This window comes from Pithys albifrons, chromosome 6, assembly GCF_047495875.1.
Source record: "Pithys albifrons albifrons isolate INPA30051 chromosome 6, PitAlb_v1, whole genome shotgun sequence".
NCBI lineage: Eukaryota > Metazoa > Chordata > Aves > Passeriformes > Thamnophilidae > Pithys > Pithys albifrons.
In genome coordinates, this window is record NC_092463.1 from 24,226,446 (window position 1) to 24,247,834 (window position 21,389).

Sequence of the window (21,389 nt, forward strand, 5' to 3'; positions counted from 1 at the left end):
AGGCGGCCCGGCGGCGGGGCAGCATGCCGGGGGCGGCGGGGCGGGAGCGGCGGCGGCGGCGCTGAGTCCGTGCCGGGGCGGCGGGAGCGGCGATGCGGCTGCTCGGCGCCTTCGTGCGGCTGCTGGTGGCCGGGACGCTGGGAGCGCCGCCCGCCCCGGTGAGAGCCGAGGGGCGGGAGGGAGTTCGGAGCGGGGGCAGCCCGGTCCCCCCGGTGCCGCTGCCTGGTGTCACCGTGATGGCCGGGGCAGGTCCTCTCGGGGCTGGGCGGGCGAGCGGCGGCGGGTCGCCCCGTGCCGCCCCGCTAGCTCCGCTTTTCCCTCCCTGCAGGCCCCGGAGGAGCGGGGGACCCCCAGCGCAGAGTCGCCCGGTGAGTGGGCTGTGGGCGGCCGCCGGTGCCCCGGCTGGGAGGAGTCGGTGTTCCAGAGAGGGCTGCGCGCGGGGGCTGCGCGCGAGGGGCGCTCGGTGTACCCCGGGGTATTTTACCTCCGGAGTCCCACGGCGACACAAGGGGAGGCAGCGGGGAGCTGTGCCGGGACTCGGTCCCGCAGCTACTCCCACAAGCCTGTCCCGGGCGCTTGCGACACCGGGCACCGCGGCGGGCCGGAGCGGAGAGCAGCCCTGTCCCTGACTTGCCGCCGCTCCGGTGCCGGCGCGTGGGCTCCCGGGTTGGGAGCAGTCCACTCCACTCCGACTGCCCTCTGCTCTCCCCGCTGGGAGGCCCGAGGGGCCGGCGGTCTCTCCGAGGCGGGGCCGGGGAGCTGGGCAGCCCCGCCGCGGCGGGGACCGCGGTGAGCGGAGTGCTTGGGGAGGAGACGGGGCTGGCGGGCAGAGGGAGAAAGAGCCCATCGGCGTCGTTGTGTGAGACCCTGCACCAGTGCAGTGATGGACTTACTGGGAGCCCTGTGCCCCGTGATGGCTGCAGGACACCACCGTGGCTGCTGCACCTGCCCCGGCTGTCTCTCTGGGCGCCTCCTTATAGACTCTGTCCTGGTCTTTTGCAGTCCTGACCTTTCGGGAGATCTGGAATCGTAGTTTCTGCCGTCCATTGGAGCAGCTGGTAGACGTCACTACTGAGTTTCCGAACGAAGTGGAGTACATTTTCAGACCCTCCTGCGTCTCCCTGCAGCGCTGTGGAGGCTGTTGTGGGGACGAGGGTCTCCGCTGCGTCCCCGTGGAGACAAGCACGGTCACTATGCAGGTACGCGCTGCTGCTGCTGCTGCTGCGAGCCGTGGCTGCGCTGGGGAGACTGCTCACCAAGTGTCGGGAGGGTGAACTTGCGGCTTTGCATCCTCCATACATCGTAGCAGCGTGGCTAACAACAGAGGGGGCTTACTACGGTTCAAATGCGTGCCAAGCCCAGAGGGTCCCCTTTGCCTGCTCTTTGGGCTTCGCCCTGAGGCGAAGTGTTACCCCTGGTGGCCCTGGCCTCACTCCCTGCCTCACTGCCCTCTCCTCTCTGTGTGGTCCATCTTGCTCATTGCTGTCATCTTTGCAGACCTTCTCTGTCCTGTGGTGGGGTCGGGGATGTTCCAGTAAGCCATTACTACCTGCTGGGACAAAGTGGGTGCTACCCCTGACTTGCAGGGAGAAGTGAGGCTCTCCTGTGTCAGGCAATGCCTGTGGTGGTGCTGACAGTGAATGTTCCCACACTGGGGGCATAGTGAACATGAAGGGCTGAACCAGCCACATTTTCAGTCCCCACTGTGGGAGCTGTGAGATGTGGGGTAGGAGATGCTGGGCTGGATGACTCTTGCTCATGCACTAGCCCGCAGTTGTCCTCACGCTGCAGCCCTTCCACTGTGCTGACAGAGATCAACCTGCTGATGCTGCAGGGAGCAGGGAAAAGCTCTGTTTTGCCATGGATGATGGACTAGAGTGCATGCAATAAATCACTAGTGATTTTGGTCCCTTGGGTGTTGAAAGTATGTTGGAAGTCAGGGTGGGAGCTTCCAAAAACTCTTGGCTGAGGTGGAGCAAGAGCCTAACATGAACAGAAGGCAGCTCCCCAAGCACAGATCTCTCTTTCATGGGAGGGATCCTGCTGCCGTGCACAGTGTAGCAATGCCAGACACTTCTGCAGGGGCTAGTGTGGATCACACCAATGATGAACACACCATATGAAGCCCTTGGATGTCCATCCTGAACGTCAGACTGGGCCGTGGAGTGACAAGTGACAGGGGAAATCATACACACCTGAATGGGAGAGGCACTGTGGTACTGACTCCAGTCAGTTCATGCTCAGTGCTGCAGGAAAGGGGGCCAGGAGGAGGCAACAACAATGGGAATGGTCTGGAAAACATGTCTATAGAGGATATTTCCATTAGAGAAGGGAGATGTGCAAAGTGGTCAAATATGTGAAAGCTTTCCACAAAGCAGACACAGAAAAATCTCCTTTAAGTCTAGGAAAGCCCAAGGCCATAGGACTTAAATTAAATACCTGAAGACATGGGGCAGCACTATCAGAGCCTCCCAAGCTGCCAGGGCAGCTGGACCTGACCGGTGCTGCCTACGTGTGGAGGTGGAGTCTCTGTCGTTAGATGTTCTGAGGAACAGGTTAGACATGCGTCTTCCTGAGAGGCTGGGGTGGCAAGACAGTGGCACAGAAGCCCTTCCAGCCCCCTCCTACTGCTGGCTGGGAAGTAACCTTTGCTCCTCTTTCAGCTCCTGAAGATAAAGCCAAATGGGGAGGCACCCTACGTGGAGATGGCATTCACTGAGCACAAGCAGTGCGAGTGCAGGTAGGGATCCCTGGGCTTTTTTTACACCTCCAGCAAGAGCGACCCTGCCAGCTCACCCTGCGTGTGGGACAGGGATGTCCTTGGGGCACCCTGCCTGTGCTGAGACCACATCTCACTGTCTTTGCACTAGGGTTTGATGGGCTTTTGTTCAGCTGAGGCTGTGCCACACCTCTGCACCTGCTCCTGCAGCCAAGGGGGTGTGTGGCGTTGTGCATCAGGGTCAGGCACCATGCACTGTCTGCAGGGCTGTGGCACCCTGGCTCTGTGAGCAGGTGTGTCTGTGCCCCTCATCCCTGTGGCTGCCTCGGCATGCCTGTGCTCCTCTGGCAAGAGGATCTGCCTGTGGGTAACAGAGCAAGGCTGATGGCTCTGAGGCAGGTGTTTGGTGTGTCCAAGCTGGTGGCTCAGCAGGGAGCTCCATGGCTTGGCATGCTTAAGTGGGACCGTAACCCAAAGGGAAAGCTCAACAGCTGGGTCTTGGGCCTCCATTTAAGGGAGGCTGCCCCATACAGGGCTGAGAAGCAGAGGTCTACATCCAAGCCAACAAGTGAAAGCTTTAAACATGAAGTACCAACCTGGGGCATGGATATGCAGCGCAGGAAGGGATGTGCAGCACCAACCTGCCACGTATTTCTAGCACCTAGTCAACCCCCTGGGGTGCTGTGTCCCAGAAGTGGTGAAAGCTGGGGCAGAATGGGGCAGTGCTGTGTTAAGCAGAGAGCAGTTCCAGTGCTGCCTGCAGCTGGTCTCTGCCACAGAGCTTCTCCAGCACTGTCTGCATGGGGGGTCCTGACGATCACTCTCCATGATCCAAGGGTGATTTAGTATTGTGAAAACTGGGGGATAAGTGTCCTGCTGGGCAGCTGTTAGACACAATCCTTGCCTGGAAGAAGCGCCTGAGAATTCCCGGGTTGGTATTCCCCTGCAGTTGTACTGGAACAGCTGTACTGGAGCAGACCCAGCCCCAAGCTGTCTCTAGTGTGTCTGTCAGTGGATGCAGAAGGCAGAGTGGGAAGAAGCACATGTGTTACTTCCTCCCTTCTCTGCTTCCAGCTATTTTCCATGCAGGGAATTTCCTAAACCTTTTGTGATTTTCCTACCCAAACTCCCAGGGAATCTCCTATGAGCACTTGTGCAGGCTGCCTTAGAATCTGTGTAAACTTCTTATTCTGCAGCAGCTTTTGGCTTTTCCCTAGGCTGTCTTCCACATCTGCATATCGCTCCCTTTTGTAGTTTAGTGTAGGTGTGGTAGATGTCCTTGCCTTGTCTCCTACAGGGGATGCTTAAGCCAAGTATGTTGTGGCTGAGAACCACTGCTGAAACTTTGCAGTAAATCCCACATATCTGTTACTTAGGACATTTAATCTTATTTAACTATGAGCTATGAAAGCTGTTGCTGAGAGCAGCTGAGACTAAACTTGCCCTTCCTGGCCTTATTGGCAAAATGTCACATCCCCAAGGGTGTCACCAAAGCTGACCAGCCCCTTTGCTGTCTCTGCCTTCTCTCTGCCTATTGCAATTAACTCCTGGCTGAGGAGTTGTTATCATGGAGAGAAGTGATAATGGGTCTGTTTTAAGCATGAATGATAACAGGTAGATTGTAGTGTGCTGTGGGGCATGTCAATAAACTGCCTCCTGCAGCTCAACACACAGCACTGCCTAATAACCACTTCACTCTGTCTTTTTCTCACTCTGCAGGCCCCGGCAGGACCTGATGAGGTTGGGAAGGTAAGTGATGTCAGGGGCAACATTACTGGCTGGGGTTATGGGTCTCATCTCCCACACATCAGCCCCTCTTGTGGTTACTTTCCTTTTGAAGGAGGAGGTCCAAGGGCCGAGGTAAGAGAAGACACGACAAGAAGGGACGGAAAGACTGTGAACTGTAAGTAAGTAGGAACAGGTATGGGTGGTGTGTTCTGGGCTAATTTCTTTGGGATGAGCATCTTCATTAAGCATTTAGATCCTTACTGACACAGTGAGCCGTGAAGGATTTGTGCAGAGCAGACACAGAAGAAAGCAGCAAGGGTCAGTGGGCAGCTGTGGAGAGATAGGCCTTTTACTGAAGGCTCAGTAGGTGCTTGGTAGTCTCCAGGCTCAGCTGCTCAAAGCTGGACAGGATGGGGAGAGATGGATTGGGTCACTCGAAGGTGCTTAGCTCTATTGCCATCACAGATCACACTGGGTTTCCTGAATCCATGAATTTCCAGTTTCAGCCTCATCTTGCTGCCAACTGTGTCCTTAATGCTGTCCTTGACTGGTCGTTGTTTTTGGGTTACACTACTCTTTCTGTCCTTTAGCTCACTTTCTCAACCCTCTTGCTATAACAGCACAGGCTGGACTCAATCTGGGCACTTTTGAGGTATGGCACCTGTGGCTGGCATTTTTGTCTGGACTTCCCCATTTTGTCTGAAGTCTGCTGTTGGGGGCTCAACCAGATCCAGCCCCATCGCCCTCATTCCTCCCCATGAGGAGGCTGCCTGCAGCCTCTACTCCTGTGGTTCCGTGTCTGAGGTGCCAGGCAGAGAGGGGGATTCAGAGCAGAGTGTGTGAGCCTGGAGGTCCAAGTGTCCCTCCCTTCCTGGCAGTGCTCACCCCATGCCATGCTCTCTTTGCAGATGTGGCACACCACGCAGGTAGCCTCTGCTCTGCCCCCAGCCTTGATCCTGCTGCCTGGGTTTGAGCCACCTGTGTTTCCCTCTGGCATGAGGGACTTGTGGAATCACATCCATCCAAGCTGCACTGGGGAGCAGGACTCTGTCAGGGAAGAGCTGACTGGACTCTTGCCTGGCCCTGACGGGAATACAGCCTGGAACCAAGGACTCCCTTGCCCCATCTGCCCTGTTAGCAGCAGGACAAAAGAACCAGGCCTGGGGCTGAAGATGAGGAGCTCAAGCAGTGTGTGGGTGTTCAAGGGCATCCTGGGGACAACAAGAAGCAGAGCTGATGGATGTGCTGCTGGAACTGGCTGGGGAGGACAGCATGATGTGAGAGCAAGCAGAGATGGCTCACAGGGCTGCAACTGCAAAACTCTGTCCTGTCAGCGCTCTGCAGCTGGGGAGGAAGGAAACCTGGGGCAGGCAAGGCTGCAAGGGCTGCATCCGTCCTAGCCCTTGGCATGGGACAGCCCGGAAGGGTGCCAGGGAGCTTTGCCTGGGAAGCTGTTCTGGTGGGGAATGGGAGGGAACTGAGCTCCTCACTCACAGCCACATCCCAGCCTTGCCCTGCTCAATAAAAGCTGGTGATCAGATGTGGGAGGTGGCAGTGTGAGCACTCCCATCGGCTTTTCAGTAGTTGCAGGGCACTTCCCCATGGGCACCCACTCAGCCTGTAAGAGGACAGTCCTGAAGTGATCCAGGGCTTGCCCCCTGCACCAGTCCTCCAGCACCCAAGGGACTGCCCTTGGTGTAATGCTGGAGATGGGCAACCAGCAGGTCAGGACCAAGTGCCTTCCCAGGCTGGGGGGCTATCCATGTGATGGAGTTCATTTGGGTACTGGGAGACCCTTGAGGGTAAATTCCCTTCTCCTCCACAGTGTGGGACTGGAATTTGTCGCTATTCACCATCCTGTTTCCTCCATCCTGTTCAAATGTCTGGCTCACTGTTCTGTCCTCCCTGGCAGGGCTCATGCAAGGTTTGGGGCAGTGAGGGGCAGGCTACCCATGAGTCTTCCCATTCAGGAAACACCCCACAAAGGCTCATTTACCTGACATGGGGGCAGGCTGGCCTGCGGACCTCATCTCTTCCTGAGAATACCGTGGGGTTATAGGGAGCTGGTGGCCTTCACTGAAGTGGCTGTGGGTGCTGCTGTTTTCTGCTTTCTCTACTCAGCCAACTCTGTGCCCAGATCTGAGGGGAAGCCACAGCCCCTGGTTTTCCATGCTTTAAGCACTGCTCCTGGGGCTCTTCCTGTCCCTCTTCCCGCCCTTGCTGCAGGGCGCATGGGGCTTCCTGCCAGATGCATCCCATGCTGGTCTGTGCAAGCCATGTCCTGGAACAGTGCATGTAGCGGGAAACCCTAAGCATGACTTGGGCACCAGCATGTTTGTGAGGCACTCCTGACACTGGGTTAAAACAAATCAAGGGTCATTCTTGAAAGCTGGAAACAAAAGACTGGAGGGCAAGATCTACAAAGGCTTCAAGGTTACCCTCAAATGTGGTTTATCCTGCTCTGAGGAACAAGAGTAAAGCCTAAAGTAGCAGCAGTTGGGGTCCAAGGCAGCCCCTTCCTACATCTGACATGGCTGCATGCAGCATGGGCAGGCTCCCTCTGAGCCATAATACTCTTGCTGCCTGGGGCTGGCACAAGGACACAGGGATAGGGCAGATCCCTATTAGGGAAAGATGGTGGTGAGTGTTGAGGCAATGTGAACCTCCACTCTGCCACCATGTAGTATGGCATGGACTGGGTGAGTTGTACCTGTGGAGCTGGGCATATTCTTCAGGAGCTTGCTGGATCCCTTTCGGTTCCTATTTCCAGTTCTGACATCCACAGTGCCCTGGGGCACAGCCTACATGGGCTCTGTCTCAAAAATGGCCCATGAAGTTCCTCCTTTTCTACCTCATGGATAAGGGGGACTTGCTGTTTCCCTGCCCACATCACTCAGAGTCTGTATGGGCCACACAATATTTGAGCTCTGGAGGCCTGTCCTGGTTCATACAGGCTCTTCCTGTCCCTGTGTGCCATTTCAGCCCGGTTGGTTGTGCTCTAAGGCCAAGGACAACCATGTGCAGCACTTGAGGATGTATATGATGGTGTCTGTATTGGTGTTGACACTGAAGTTTCACTGCGCTAGTATTAAACCTTTAAAAAGGAAGTTACATAAATCTAAGTATGTTAATTAATAAAAATAAGTTTGTAAAGAGTCATGATTAAAAAAAAATCAAATTCAAACACAGTCATGCCCAGTGGCTTTTCCAAACAGTTCCTGGTGTCTGGTGTCACCTCTTTGGCTGCTGCCTTGCACTGAGATATTCCAGGCAGCTCTGCCCATCAGTGTTGGCAGCACCAGGAGCCTACATCCCATGGCCACCCTGTGTTGCTTCTCCCACTCCATCCCTGAGCCACTTGGGTGGTGTGTGTGGCCTTGTTCCCTGCTCCTCCTGTGGCATGGAGTGTTGGACAGCAAAGACACTGGTGCTGGGAGGGATGTGGCTATCCCACTGAAATGATGACAAGTGGATCATCTGGGGTGGGGCAGGAGCAGGGGAAGGCATTACTTACACAGGAGGTTTGAGAGCTGCATCTCCAGCTGTCAGGGCTCCCTCCAGCTCCAGGGAGGTAATGGGAACCACATGAACCCTAGAACATCTCTGGAGTTCCTGTGGCTGTTGCAGGCATCCCACACTCAGGGAAACACCAGCTCCCTTCTCTGTCCCTGCCAAAGAATCCTGCAACTCTCCTCATCCCAAGGTGGCAGGGACTTCCAGCAGGACATCACACCCAGTAGTGATACAAGGATCGAGGTGGGGGACTGGTGCCCTGAGGGGGAGAGCCAGGCTCCTGGCTTCAGGGCTTGTGTCCACCATCCATGTTTCCTCTCAAGGGGACCAACCACTGTCTGCTTGTCCCTGCTCTGCATGCTCCGAGTTGTGCCTTCTTTGGAGGCCTACACCACTAGCTCCTGGCAGCTCTCCTTAGCTACAGCAGATGTGTCACCTGAGCACCCTGACAAGGTCAGCTACTTCTATAGAACCCCGTGACGCCAGGTGCTGCAGAGTGGGCGTGTAGGAGGAGACTGATGCCCTGGTAAAGGGACCATAACAGACCCTGGCCCCAAAGCCAGCCACATCCTCCTCCATGGATAGGCAGCAAATATGGCCCAGTCCCAGTACTCCCAAACCCCCCACCCTTCCCCTGCCTGCATACCCCCTGCAGACAGGCAGCTCTCACAGGAGCCACACGCCACTGTGCTATCACTGTCCCTCAGTCATACAGAGCAAAGGTTTGTTTAACAAGGCTTTAGAAGCCAGAGCTGCAGTAAGATGGTTTAGAAGAAGAGTTGTGGGGGAGACAAAACATAAACCAGGCTTATACACCAGGAAAAAAATATTACGTATTTTTGGGGAAGTAGCTGTAAAGGTGATGTGGAGATCAGCCCAGAGATGTAACATCAAAGCCCTGATGTTAAAGCTTATCTGGTTACCTCCAGCCTCCCTGATCTTAGGATGCCATTGGAGCGCTGCGTCCCAGCAGCTACTCCCAGCACATGTCAGTCCAGATGTCTCACGTGACCCTGTGTAAATAAACATGCACTGAAGTCAAACCTCTCACTTGTGACTTACAAGACTTTGCATCCTAACAAAGTTGGGCATAATCCTTCTGTTTGTTGCAGCCAGTGATGTGTGCAATCTCAGCATGTTCTAAGCTTTTGCCAGCTCTCAGGCATCTGTTTTAGGCTGTGAGATAAAGGGCAGCTCTCACTTCACTTCCTGTTATTTGACTGTGCTGGTTTTGCTTTAACACTTCACACTTTCCAACAAAGACCACTAGCTTTCCAACAGGTTAATCTAAAAGTAATCCCCCAAATTTAATATCCTCCATTCAGCACTGACACAGGAACATGGAAGCTCAGAGGTAAGAGCAGCTGTGCCTCAGGGCTGGTATATGTCTTCTCCACTGGCAAGGCTCTTCCTTGCAGGCCAGTCCTTGGGGCACTTCTTGCTGATGCCTTCAGCTCACTCTCCTGTGGCTGCTTCAGAGGTGTTTGACAATCAGCTCAACAGTTTTGTTCCTCTCTGTGCTGGTTTAAAGCTAAATGAGCAGGAGAAATGAACCCAGCTCAAAAGAGATTGTAAGTCAGAGTTACAATTTAATAAAAATATTACAATAAATGCAATGATACAAAGAGAAATTTGGTTTTAACTCACAAAAAACAGAGGTATAACCCAGTACCCTGGGACACACCTGAGGGGTCAGGTATGCCCTGGGCAGCTGCTGCAAATGATCCTTTATTAACAGTTCATTAGAAATTACGTAGAGGGTGTAGAATACACAGTAATAAGCTGGTCCTGGCTGCTCTTACTAGGACACCCTCCCAGAAACTCCTCTTCACATATCTCTGTACCACCATCACCTCAGTACCCAAACCCTTCTACAGATACATTGCACTGGATTTTGTAATTTACCTGTGCTTTTTGTCCTCTCCAGGTCCAGATAGATCTGCTGAAGTCAGGCAGCTGAGTTGCGCCAGCAGCACTTCTCTCATCCCGGGCCCTGCTTCACTTGTTGCCTGCTCAGACTTTTTATTTGAAGGAGGAGCCTTCAAGGCAATTAAAAGGCTCCAGAGATTGGGGCCTATAAACTGGCTGGGCAGAAAAAATTGGTTTCTGTTAGGCATATGCTGGTGGAGAAAAGGAACCTGGAAGTGTTTTGAGGAGAAATCAAAGAACTAAATAAGCCGATCATGTCTGGGCAGTGGATTGTTTTACAAAGCAGACCCCTTTGTGTTCTCCTAGACCTGTCCTCTGAGGCACAGTTAATACTTTTGTACTCCCAACGAAATGGTCTTTGTAAAAGAGAGTGTTTGGTTACTGAATGCCCAGCTGAGCTGTGGGCACAGGCTTTACTTTCCTGTTCTGCTGTTAACAGACTGAGCTGTACAAAAGAGCTGCCTGGGGGAGCTGAGCCAGCAAAGATCCCTGCCATCATTGTGCACAGAGTATGAAGTAACCACAGGTGAGTCATGAACGGGTGCCCTCTCAGCCAGCTCCACAACAAGGACTGGCTCCAGCAGGGGCTGAATGCAGGGACCAAGTGCTGTGATGGCCCAGCACAAGACCAGTTTCTGTCAAAATGAAACCACCTTTTTAGGATCACTTCCTGTTGGAATGGGACATGCCCATAGGTTAGCAAGGGATGGACAAAGATGCTGGTGCTTCTCTCTTCCCAACCAATCTTAGCTCAGTTTTTCTTACGATATCCTTGGGATTTCACTCCAGCCCTCCTCCTTTTGCAGGTTCCCTGACACCCCTCTGAAAAGGTGGTTAGTCAAACTGGAGCCAACCATCCCACAGTCACAGCAAATCAGCTGGCCTGAGCAATAACCAGTTGAGCACTCCCAGTTCAACAAATCTCCTTCGCTAATTAATAACTGTGGTGATCTAGTGGGCCCTGCAAGGCCCTCCTGGCCTTCTAAGAAAAAGTCAGGGCAGGAATACATGTTTCTAGGCTAAGCCAGAGACTGATATTTTCTACACATTAAACGTTTGTTAACCACCAGCTGGGATTGCAACTATGCTGTCACTTTGCTGCACCTTGATGCATTTGTGCTGATGTTCCCTGGTCAGCACATTTGAAATAAGTTTATAAAATCCAGTGAGTCTGTAAAAGGGCAGTCTGAGACCCCAGTGTCAGGGGGAAAGATGAAATCGGGAAGAGCCAAGGGTGCCCTGTGCTGACTCTAATGAAGTGGCAAGACACCCAGCACCTTAACTGGAGCAGCAGGGAGCTGCTGAAGTGAGTGTCCTGCTGCCGGCAGAGGGAAGGGCTAATTAAAACACGGCTAATTAAGCGACATGGGAGGAAGGAAACGCGGTGGCAAAGGCAGCACTTAACGAACGGCAGCTTGCTTAATTAAGGGCAATTAATGGTGAATAACGATGACACTAAAGCAAGTGGTGCTCACCGCCCGTTAACGGAGCGCTGGAGCGCCTGACCGGTCAGGGCGGAACCCCGGCGGGGGCACCTGCTCACGGACCCTGCGAGGGGCGACGGTGATGATGATGATAAGGATGATGATCTCATCCGCAGCCAATCAGCGCCGCCCCTCCCCGCCGCGCCCCTCCCCGCCCCGCCGTGCCGTGCCGGGGATGCTGCGGCCGCGCTGCCCAGGGCCGGCACCGCCGAGGCCGTCCCGGTGAACGGCGCCGGGCGGGGCGGGGCGGGGCGGAAGGGCCGGGTGCGCGCGCTCCGCGGCTGACCCCCCGTCCCGGGTGCCCGGCATTGCGGGGCCGTGGCGCGGGGCCATGAGCCGGGCGGAGGCCGAGCCCGGCCCCCGGGCGCTGTCCCAGGCCCGCGTCTACCTGGGGCAGCTGCGGGGCCGGGTCGCCCCGGCTGGCCCCGAGGGCGGGCGCCGGGACTACCTGGTGGAGGCGGCACGGCAGCTGCGGCTGGCGCTGGAGCGGGACGTCAGCGAGGACTACGAGGAGGCCTTCAACCACTACCAGAACGGCGTGGACGTGCTGCTCCGCGGTGTGCAGGGTGTGTGCGCGCTCCGGGAACCGGGGCAGCCCTCCGGGTACACCAGCCAGGGGGAGTCCAGAGAGACGGTCAGGGCATCCCTCCAGGGAGACCGAGACAGCCCTCTAGGGAGTGCGGTGAGGGGACTGGTGCACGTGTCCGGGGACTGCAGACAGGGCGTGCATCCCTACCGGGAGAAGGGCGAGGGACTGGGGCATCTCTCTCGGGACTGTGGTCAGGGCACCAGGGCACCCCTCTGTGGATTGTGGCAGTGCCCTCACAGCCACCCTTTGCACCGACCGCAGTTGACCCTAACAAGGAGCGTCGGGAGGCCGTGAAGCGGAAGATCACGCAGTACCTGAGACGTGCCGAGGAAATCTTCAACTGCCACCTCCAGCGGGTTGCAGGTGGTGGCAACACCGCTGCCACGGTGAGGAGCTGGTGTGGGGCAGCATGGGTGGCATGGCATCAGATCTGTGCCTCTGGGAAACTGGGACGGACACACACACATAAAGCAGCCCCAGTGAGCCTCCTCGTCTGCCTCTGTCACATGCCACAGTATGGTGGTAGAGAAAATGGCAGCCACATCGAGCTTCAGAGTGTCCCGGCATGCCAGTGGTTGTGAGGGAGCTGGCAGCTCTTTGCCCTGCCTGAATCGAGGAGCTGACATGGGCCCAGCTTGCCTGAGGTGCTCACAAGTCCCCCTCCCTCTTAAGTGTGCATGCTTAGCTTGCCATCACCATAGTGAAAATGGCCATTTTGGGGGAGACTGAAGCCACTGCAGGGAACCACCTTGTTAAGTGTTAAAAATGTCATCTTCCCTGTCATTGTTCCCATCTGTATGGAAACCAAAGGTGATGGCTGCTTGCTGAATAATGGGAAGGAGGTGGTTAAAGAAAGGAGAAGCAAGTGAGGCATGGCAGGGTCAGGGCTTGATAAGAAGGATGAGAGCAGAAAGACAACTACCTTCCATATAGATCCTCTTAGTATTGAAGCAGTCCCGATGTAGTTAAAAATTTTTGAGTGATTTTAACTCTGCTGCAAGTACAAGCTTTCCCTGAGAAGTTCAGAAATACAGGAACTGGCCAAGAAAATGGTCCAGCTGATGTTAGGAATGAATCATGGCCATTGGACTGTTGTCTCAGGATGTTGACCAGCTGGGCAGTATTGCTGCCTCCTCTGAAAAATGCAGGGACTTCTCTCACCCCATGTCATGGACAGTAGCATCTCTGGGTCCTTCATCCTCTTGAATCACTGCCTTGCAGGGCTACAGCAGCCTGCGCTTCCGGCCCATCAGGACTCTGAGCTCAGCAGTGGAGAATCTGAGACAATGTAAGGTTGTGGGAGTGATTGATAAGGTAATGACTCGATGTGGAACTGAGAGGGTGAGGCTGGGGCTGGACCACAGGGGCTGTAAACTGGAGGGTCCCAGAAGCTGGGATGGGGCTGCCAGCCCCTAGCTTGCCCACCAAGGAGTGTAGGGGTATCCATTCACACTATTCCCTCTAAGAAAAATTTTCAGGACAGGATTCAAGACCCATTAGGAGTTGATTGGGAAATCTGTTCATGTCGCCATTATTTTTGCTTACCAGAGCTCCCAAGTTATTTACAAGGAGATTGACGCATCCAGTTCTTTCCCACACATGGGATCATGCTTAACGTTGCCTTAGTGTTGCAACTGTAGACTCCTATGGATAATCTAGACTTCAGCAGAAAATGGGCTATCTGGATTAATAAACTAATCAGTAATTAATCATCTTGGAATGAAGATAATAGGCTTACTGACCCCATATACACACTGCACATTGCTCTCCACTGCCATTCCCACATCTCAGTTTGTCAGGCCTGATGTGGTTCTTCTGTCCCGCCAAGGCCCAGGTTTGAGCCCAGTGCACCCTACAGAGCGTGAAAGGAGCACTGTGAAACCCTTTATTGGGAAGGAAGCAAAAATGGCCTGGGAGTCACCTCTTGGTTTAATTAACTTTCTGCTTCCTGGCTCCATGGCTATCTCCTTGCTAATAACCTGCATTTTGTCTTTAAAGAATAAGAGTTTGAGGCCCTCCAAACTCCTCTAGTTGGGTGGGGTGGGAGTTTGTTTCAGTTCCAGAGTTGAGTGTCTTGGGTCATTCCTGTAGGCTGTGTGTTGGGGTGGAAGCAGTCATTGCTTCTGACAGGTACTGTGCATCTGCTTCCAGGTGCAGATCATCCAGGATCCAGCCACTGGTGGGACTTTTATACTTAAGGTGGGTATTTTCAGTTTCATCTGCCTGTTTCTTCCTGTCATGCCAGGGCCTCCTTGTTCAAGCAGGGGTGGCTGAGGCAGGTGAGAGGGCAAAAAAAAAAACCAGCTCTTACAGGTGTTGGAGAAAGTTCATGGTTCACAAAGCTTCTTTTGTCTGCCTTAGCCATCCTCTGTGGTCAGAGGGGAAGTGGTTCTCCTTGGTCATCTGTTTCTCTGTTTTGTAGTGCTTCAAGCCCAGACTTATGCCCCTGTTAATCTGGGTCAGTTCCTAAAACAGATTGTGGGTGAGGTGTGCTCAGTACAAGTTCTAGAGTATTTTCCAATCCCCTTGGAACTAACAATAGAGGATTTCAATGATTGAACAAGAAGGATCTGGCATGACAGCGAGAACCCTCAGTTCTAGGGGAAGGGGAGTAAGGTTCCCTTCCCACTGAAGGGAGCAGGGTGGTTGTGGGGTGGTCAGTGCTCTGGACCAGCAGTGCACTCTGGGTCCCACAGTACAGGTGGGGAGTGCTCTGCCTTGGCAGAGCTTTGCAAAGGGCTGCTTTATCATAGCAGGGTGCTGGGGACTTGACAGACCTCTCCGCATGAGCCATAGCTTTCCACACATGGGGAGCTCCATTGCAGGTGACACAGGGGAGCAGCCGTGGGGCTTAGGAGATAGCACACTACCTTCTGGCTGGCCTCCAGCCCTGCCAGATGCTCGGTTGCAGTGAGTCCAAGTCCCTGCTGTGCTGTAACACCCATTTACCCGTACTTCCTCAGAGTCTCCCCAAATCCCATGTTGAGACCCGTGAGCGACAGACCATCATTCCTCATGGGGTCCCCTTCATGGTCAAGCTGTTGTGCTACTATGTGAGTGAGGACTCTATCTTCCTCCACCTGGAGCATGTGCAGGGTGAGTGGGGACACCTTGCCTCCCATCTGTGAAGCATCTGGTTTATTCCTAACCTCCCTTTAAAATCCCAACTATGTTTCTCCTACTGTTTTGGGACTGCTTTTTATAGTGACAGCACAAGATGTCTTCTTCATAGAAGGATGGTGGGTACCAGGGCTTGGAGACTCTGTGGATGGAACTGCTCACCTGTAGTAGGAATTGAGGAGGTTTGATAAGAGCTGACTGGGGATGTAAACTAGAAATGGCCTTATGGAGACCTACAAGGAGAAAGAGGTTTTGTGTTGGGGGCTGTTGTATGCAAACTAGCCTTAGGGATCACTGTGTCTCAGGAGAGGGAATGCCTTTAGATAAAGAAGTTGATGTGATCCAGCATCTTGAAAAGAAAAACCTCTTCATTTTACGGGCATTGTCTGACCGTGATAGGAAGGTGATGGAGAAGAACAAAGTGAGGCACTTCACCTGGCTGTTGTAGAACAAACCAATCTTTTGACAAGACCTTTATAAAACACTTTGTTGGTTATAAAAGATGAGATCATACAGGATTTTGAGATCATACCAAAGAGAGGAGATGGAAAATTGGGCATAAAGAGCAGGGAGCACACTGGGCTTTGAGTACAACAAGGAGGCATACTTGAAATTTGTCCCAGATCCTGGTGACAAGGTTGGAGGCTTGTCCCAAGGAGCTTCTTTACTCTCTACTGGTTGAATGTATGCATGTGGAAAAGTAGCTGGAGTCCAGCAATGACAGGTGGAAGCTGGTTTGTCTTGGAGCCTCAACTCCTTGTGCGCTGCTGTAGGCTGAATTTACAGAAAGCAGCCAGCGCTGAATGTAGTGAGGCTGGGAAGCCCTGGCAGCATGATGTGGGCTCCAGGCCTCACTGCTCTGGCTCATCACTGACCCATGGGCTGTGGGCCATGCTGTGGGAGCTCTGTGGCATCTGTCACACAGGAAGGAAAGGCTTTCAGGGGAAAGTGTGGATGGCAGTGACATCAGGGGTTATCTGTGACTATGTGGCTGGTCTGTGACATGAAGAGGCAGAGTTGGGATCAAGGAGACTCCAGAATGGGGAACAGGGCCGCTAAATGAGGAGTCTTTGGTGTGCTAGGTCCTGGGGCAGCTGTGGTGTTGAGCATGGTGTGCTTACAGGGCTAACTAGGGCATATTCTGCATGGACTTGAACTTTGCTGCAGGCGAGATTAATGATGCTCGATCTCATCCTTAGTATGTGGGCCTTGGCCTGTGCCTGAACAGGCTGTGCCCACAATGGGGGAACCAGGGATACTTTGTGCCTCAACACTTGTTCTTCTTTCTGATTTCCAGGGGAGACACTGTGGTCTCACCTCCGCTCCAAGTATGGTGTCCAGCAGGACTCTGCCGATTCAAGCACCATTCAAGCCCTGAGGAACCGTGGCAGGGAGGATGGTGTGGGAAGCTCCCAGCGTGGCAGCCAAGCTCGATTAGGCAGTGACCTCCCAGGCTCTGCAACCCACCAAAACACTGCTGCATCACTCCCTCAGGAGCAGTCCTCTGGCCCCACAGACCCTGGATCAGGGAACCAGTGCCAGCTTCTCCAGGCACCTGTTGGCATGAGGGTTGCACCTGGAGGACAGGATCCAAGCATGATGCAAACTGTATCTGGTGTCATGCACTATTCTCCAGCAGCATCAGCCAAACGTCCTGGCCACCCTGAGGCCCACGGTCTGGTTGTCTACCCCTGGGACAATCTAACCAGCGGCACAGGCTGCATATTGGAGAGAACAGCCTCCCAACAAGACCCCAGGCTTCCCCAGGACCCTGCCCCCAAACCAAAAACTGTGAGAGGGGTCCAGCCAGGGGCAGGGGAACTGCAGTCTCAGAGAGTGTCTGAGGTCTCCCAGGCTCAGCCCCTCCTGAACTTGGGTCAGAAGCAGCTTCCCACAGGAGCTGCCCACTCCAGCTCTGGCAAGCCATTTGGGCCTGACCCTGCAATGTGGGAGCCCTCACGGGGAGCAAGCCAGACCTGTGGCTGGCTCAGCAGGCAGCAACCATCAGGACAGTGCAGGGCTTTGGCTTCCCACAGGCAGAACCAGAGAGCGTGGGCTGTGAAGGAGGAGCAGGTGCGGCAGTGGGCAGCAGAAATCCTTCTGGCCTTAGAGGGACTTCACCAACAGGGTGTATTGTGCCAGGACCTGAACCCCAGGAACCTGCTGCTTGATGCAACAGGTAGGTAGTGACCCACACCGCTGCCCCAAGGACAGTGCTGGTCTCTCAGCTGGGAGACTGCTGTTTGCCCCATTTCCAGGAGACATAAACTTTTCTTGAGTTTGCTTTGGAGGAGGGTGGGAGTTTGGGGAGGTTTGGATGTTTCTGAAGTTGGAAGTGTGATCTCACTTAGGTTTTCCAAGTGATTAAGAGTTGGCTCTGGAGGAGGGGAGTCAAGGGCCGTAGCCACAGGAATGCATTGCCCCTGCTCCCATGTGGGGGCTGGCTGACTGGGAAATCCCAGCATGGGGAAGCTGAGACCAGCTGGACTGTGCCTGAGGTTAATAGGATGACAGTCTTCTCCTGCTTCTAGTTACTGTCTACTGGGGTGTTCTGGAGCCATCCCATCCCTTTAAGCCATGCGTACAAGTGCAAGTCACTGCTCAGCTGGCAACATCTGGGGCAAACTGAAGAGCTAAAAATTGGTTAAGAAAAGAAAAATGCAGAGTTTTGCAAGAGGAAAACCTCCCTTCCCCCAGCCTCCACCACCTTTAAAAACCTTTCCTCACCACAGCCTGCACTGAGGTCTGTGAGCTTGAAGCCCACCTAACCAGTCTCACCAGCTCTGAGTGCTGAGCATCCCAGGCAAGCACTGGGAAAAGAGGGGTGGTGATGCCAGGGGATGCACAGTGTCTGTATTCAGGGCATGACAGGGCGCAGTGCCAAGGCCATTCCAGTGCAGAGATATGGCTTGGCTTAGTGCTCTGACTAAAGTCCCTAGTCTTGTCCTTACCTCCTTCCTTTTGGCTCTGGTGCTGCTCTGCAGGTCATGTCCGCCTCACCTTCTTTGGCCAGTGGACAGAGGTGGAGCCCCAGTACTGCAGCCAGGCACGGGAAGAGCTCTACAGTGCTCCAGGTAAGGGTTGTGTTCTTTGCCTTCTCCTGCCCTCTGCCCAGTGCCACTGACCGGGGTGAGGGGGCTTCTGTGGGCAGTGAGATGTGCCCAGCACAGTAAGACCACTTGTGCTCCCTGCCTCCAGCTCTTAACCCCTCTCTGGCTTTTTCTGCAGAAGTTGGGGGGATTGTGGAGCCCACTGAAGCAGCTGACTGCTGGAGCTTTGGCTCTCTCTTGTATGAGTTGCTGACAGGAGTGGTAAGAGGCTGAGGACCTGTGCAAGGAGGGTGGGGGAGGAGGAGGTGACACTGGAGCAACTAGGCCTGCTGTGCAGGGGCTGGGTTGGTGCTTTTCTCTGCTGGTATCTCAGTGATTTGCCAGGTTGCTTTAGAAATGTATTTTCTAGTGCCTGTGCATGGTCTCTCAGTGTTAAATGGCCCTGGATTTTAAATCCTGCTGTGTATGGCTGGGATGTATGGCAGTGACGGCTCAGCAGGGTGTTTCTACCCTCCGCAGTGCCTCTGCTTACCATCACCCTCTGCCTCCTGCAGCCACTCTACCAAAACCATCCGGCAGGGATTCAGCCTCACACCCAGCTGCATCTGCCAGAGGGGCTGAGCCTGTCTGCTACATCGCTGCTCACGGAGGTGAGGGACATGGGTGGATGGGAGGGAGGACAGGGCTGGGGAAAGGCAGACTGGGTAGCTTTTCCACTGTACCCATCTATCTCTCCTGCTGCCCCATCCCCTTTGCAGCTCCTGCAGTACAACCCAAAGCGGCGCTTGGGCTCTGGAGGAGGTGGCATGGCGAAGCTGAAGTCTCACTCCTTTTTCAATACTGTCCCATGGAACAAGCTGGTGGGCTAGGCAGGCTATGCTTCCCGCAGGGAGCTGGGCACCGAACTGCTGTCCCTGGCACTTGCAACCCCCAGTGGCACTTGCAGCTCTGCCTGCTGGGGAGTTTGCCTCTAGGGCTGCCCTGGGGTGGGGTGCACATGAGACTTTGCAGCCTTATGTGTCCAGTCTCTGCTTGTTTGTTGGCATTTCCAAAGAGGAGGGCTACAGGCTGGGCCAGGCTGTTTCCTCATCCAGGTCCCCTCCAGGGGGAAAGGGAGCCTGGGTTCCCACCCCCAGGGAGAAGCCCCTTCTGAGGCATCCCTTGCTCAGCTTAGCCTTGCACCCTGGAGTATCGTTTTTATCTCTGCTGTTACCACAGTGACCTCCCTGGTCTGGTTTGGGGTTTTTTTTGTGGCTTTCAAATGCAGCACCTCTGGCCCCTGCTGGCTGGAGCCTGAGCCCAGGGTCCCTGCCCATCCCTGACTGCATGTGTGTGTGGGTAATGTCCACTGCTGCTGTCATGAGACAGGAGGGAACCCTCTGCTCTTCCCCCCCTCACCCTCTGAAAAAATAAACCACTCATTACTGCTTGCAGAAGTGTCTTTTTGTTTCTGAGATACACCAGCCAGGCTTAGGCCAAGCATGCTGAGTGAAGGAGAGCACCATTCTCAAAACTGCCTGGGAGCCCTGGGTTGGTGTCACCTCCCATGTCACCCATCAGCATCCTTCAGCCAAACCCAGAAGGTGACAGAGCGCCTGGCCATCTCCTCTCATGACCCGCTTGCCTCACAGTCTCTCAGGCCTGCACAGCTGATCTGGGGGAAATGCCGAATGCCTTGTGTTTTCTTTCAGCATTGACTTTTGTCATTGTTACCTGATGTGGCTCCAGCCTCCTGTGCCTGGTGGTCCTTCCAGCTGGGAGGACAGCAGCCCAACTGACCTCATTGCTGTGCTTTGTGCATGGTCATCCCTGGTAGACCCAACAGTGAGAGTTTAAAGGGGTGAACTGTAAAGCCAGCACAGACGGAAGGAGGTGAACTGTACATACATTTAGGATGGAACAAAAAGAAGCATGAACATCTGTGTCTGCTACCAGCCCAAAGGAGAGGCTGCCATGCTGCTGTGCAAGTCAAAGCCACAGGCTAAAGGATGAGCTTACAATAGCAGCACTGTAGTTCTGGCCCTCCTCCCCCAGCACTCACTCACACTGCTTCCTTATCCCCAGTAGTAAGGAATTACTGGCACCAGTGAAATTTCTCCGTGGCTGGCTGGTTGCAGCTCCTGCTTGCCAGCAGCAGTATAACCTGCTGGCTCAGCCTGGCTCTCAGAGAGTAGCAGGATTGCTTGTCCACTAGAGGGAAGCAGAATCCAGGAGAAACTCATCTGCGCCAGCACAGGTAGGAACACCTCAGCAGCTGGGAAGAAATGGAATGACTAAGCAGGGAGCTGACCAGTGATGCCACAGCAGGAGCAGCTGAGCCTGGCACTGGTCGTCTTCAGGGCAGCCTGCACTGACTGAACCCTCCAGCTGTAGGCTTGCACCCTTGTCCACCGGCCTCCTAGTCCTGTGATTCAGGGGAGGTTCAGGAGGAAGGACCCTGTGGCCAAAGCCACAGCATGGCTTCTTGCACCTCAGTGTCATGGGTGTCACCCAGGAAAGTCAAAAGGAAGGAAGCTTCAAGCATGACCCTTTTACAGCAAGTCCTGATAGAGGTGATTAAATAAAGCAGTTTGCTAGGCTGCATCATTTTAAGAGCTTGACTATACATTCACCTCTTGGGTAGTTCAAAGGCCTCATTTATTGGAGCTCCAGGCAGAATACAGCTTTGCCCTTCCTCAGGCTTATGGGCCCTCCATATCCTAAATCAGCATGGAGGGCTGGGTGCTTGCAGCATTTTTTAATCAGAACCTTCTCTTTTACTCAACTTAGTTGTCTGCAAGAACAACTAGATTCTCTGCTTCTCCCAGAACACAGAAGGGGATTTTCCTCTCCTCCTTATCTACCCCAAGTAGGGTCAGGCAGAGGAAAGCTGACTCCATACACTGGTTTGCCCCCAGCTGCCAGGAAAATGCAAGCCCCAGTACTAGGAACTGCTCTCCCTTTCGTCAGCGGGCCAGCTGTGAGTGGTGTTGTTTTCTGCTAGAAGGGACTGCCCCCTTCACCCTTAGCTGGGAAGGGCAAACTGTTCTCTGAAGTTGATGTCAGAGCTGGGAAAACTGCTGTGATCCAGGAATGATTTTGTATTGTTCCAACAAGGATAGTTCCTTGGGGAAACACTCAGCACCACAGACAGCTTCTGCTTTACAGTTCCTTGATCTTGCTTCCTTTCTCCCTTTGCAACTTCCAGTAGTCTTCCGTATTTGCATGATTTACACCTTTCCCCTATTGTAGCAGTGAAAACCCAACCTGGGTTCTAT

At 54.1% G+C, this 21,389-nt stretch overlaps 2 protein-coding genes across 6 annotated transcripts; both read left to right on the top strand.

The window, feature by feature from the left end:
- On the top strand, positions 1-10,649 carry PGF (placental growth factor). Of its 4 annotated transcripts, none has more exons than XM_071559421.1 (7): positions 1-158; positions 329-368; positions 1,003-1,199; positions 2,664-2,740; positions 4,439-4,468; positions 4,560-4,622; positions 9,888-10,649. In XM_071559421.1, exons 1-7 carry the CDS (start codon positions 93-95, stop codon positions 9,895-9,897), a joined length of 483 nt encoding a protein of 160 aa, XP_071415522.1. In that variant the 5' UTR covers positions 1-92; the 3' UTR covers positions 9,898-10,649. The 4 variants fall into 4 exon arrangements, with proteins under 4 accessions (XP_071415522.1, XP_071415519.1, XP_071415520.1 ...); XM_071559418.1 differs by lacking the exon at positions 9,888-10,649 and adding an exon at positions 5,356-7,616; XM_071559419.1 differs by lacking the exon at positions 9,888-10,649 and adding an exon at positions 5,356-7,616 and having other exon boundaries at positions 4,560-4,579.
- An 879-nt stretch (positions 10,650-11,528) lies between these two features.
- On the top strand, positions 11,529-19,562 carry RPS6KL1 (ribosomal protein S6 kinase like 1). 2 transcript variants are annotated; one of them, XM_071557821.1, is made up of 10 exons: positions 11,529-11,939; positions 12,224-12,348; positions 13,184-13,276; positions 14,114-14,161; positions 14,926-15,058; positions 16,380-17,261; positions 18,067-18,156; positions 18,311-18,393; positions 18,687-18,782; positions 18,891-19,562. In XM_071557821.1, exons 1-10 carry the CDS (start codon positions 11,705-11,707, stop codon positions 18,999-19,001), a joined length of 1,896 nt encoding a protein of 631 aa, XP_071413922.1. In that variant the 5' UTR covers positions 11,529-11,704; the 3' UTR covers positions 19,002-19,562. The 2 variants fall into 2 exon arrangements, with proteins under 2 accessions (XP_071413922.1, XP_071413923.1); XM_071557822.1 differs by having other exon boundaries at positions 18,652-18,782; positions 18,891-18,980.
- Positions 19,563-21,389: the final 1,827 nt, after the last annotated feature.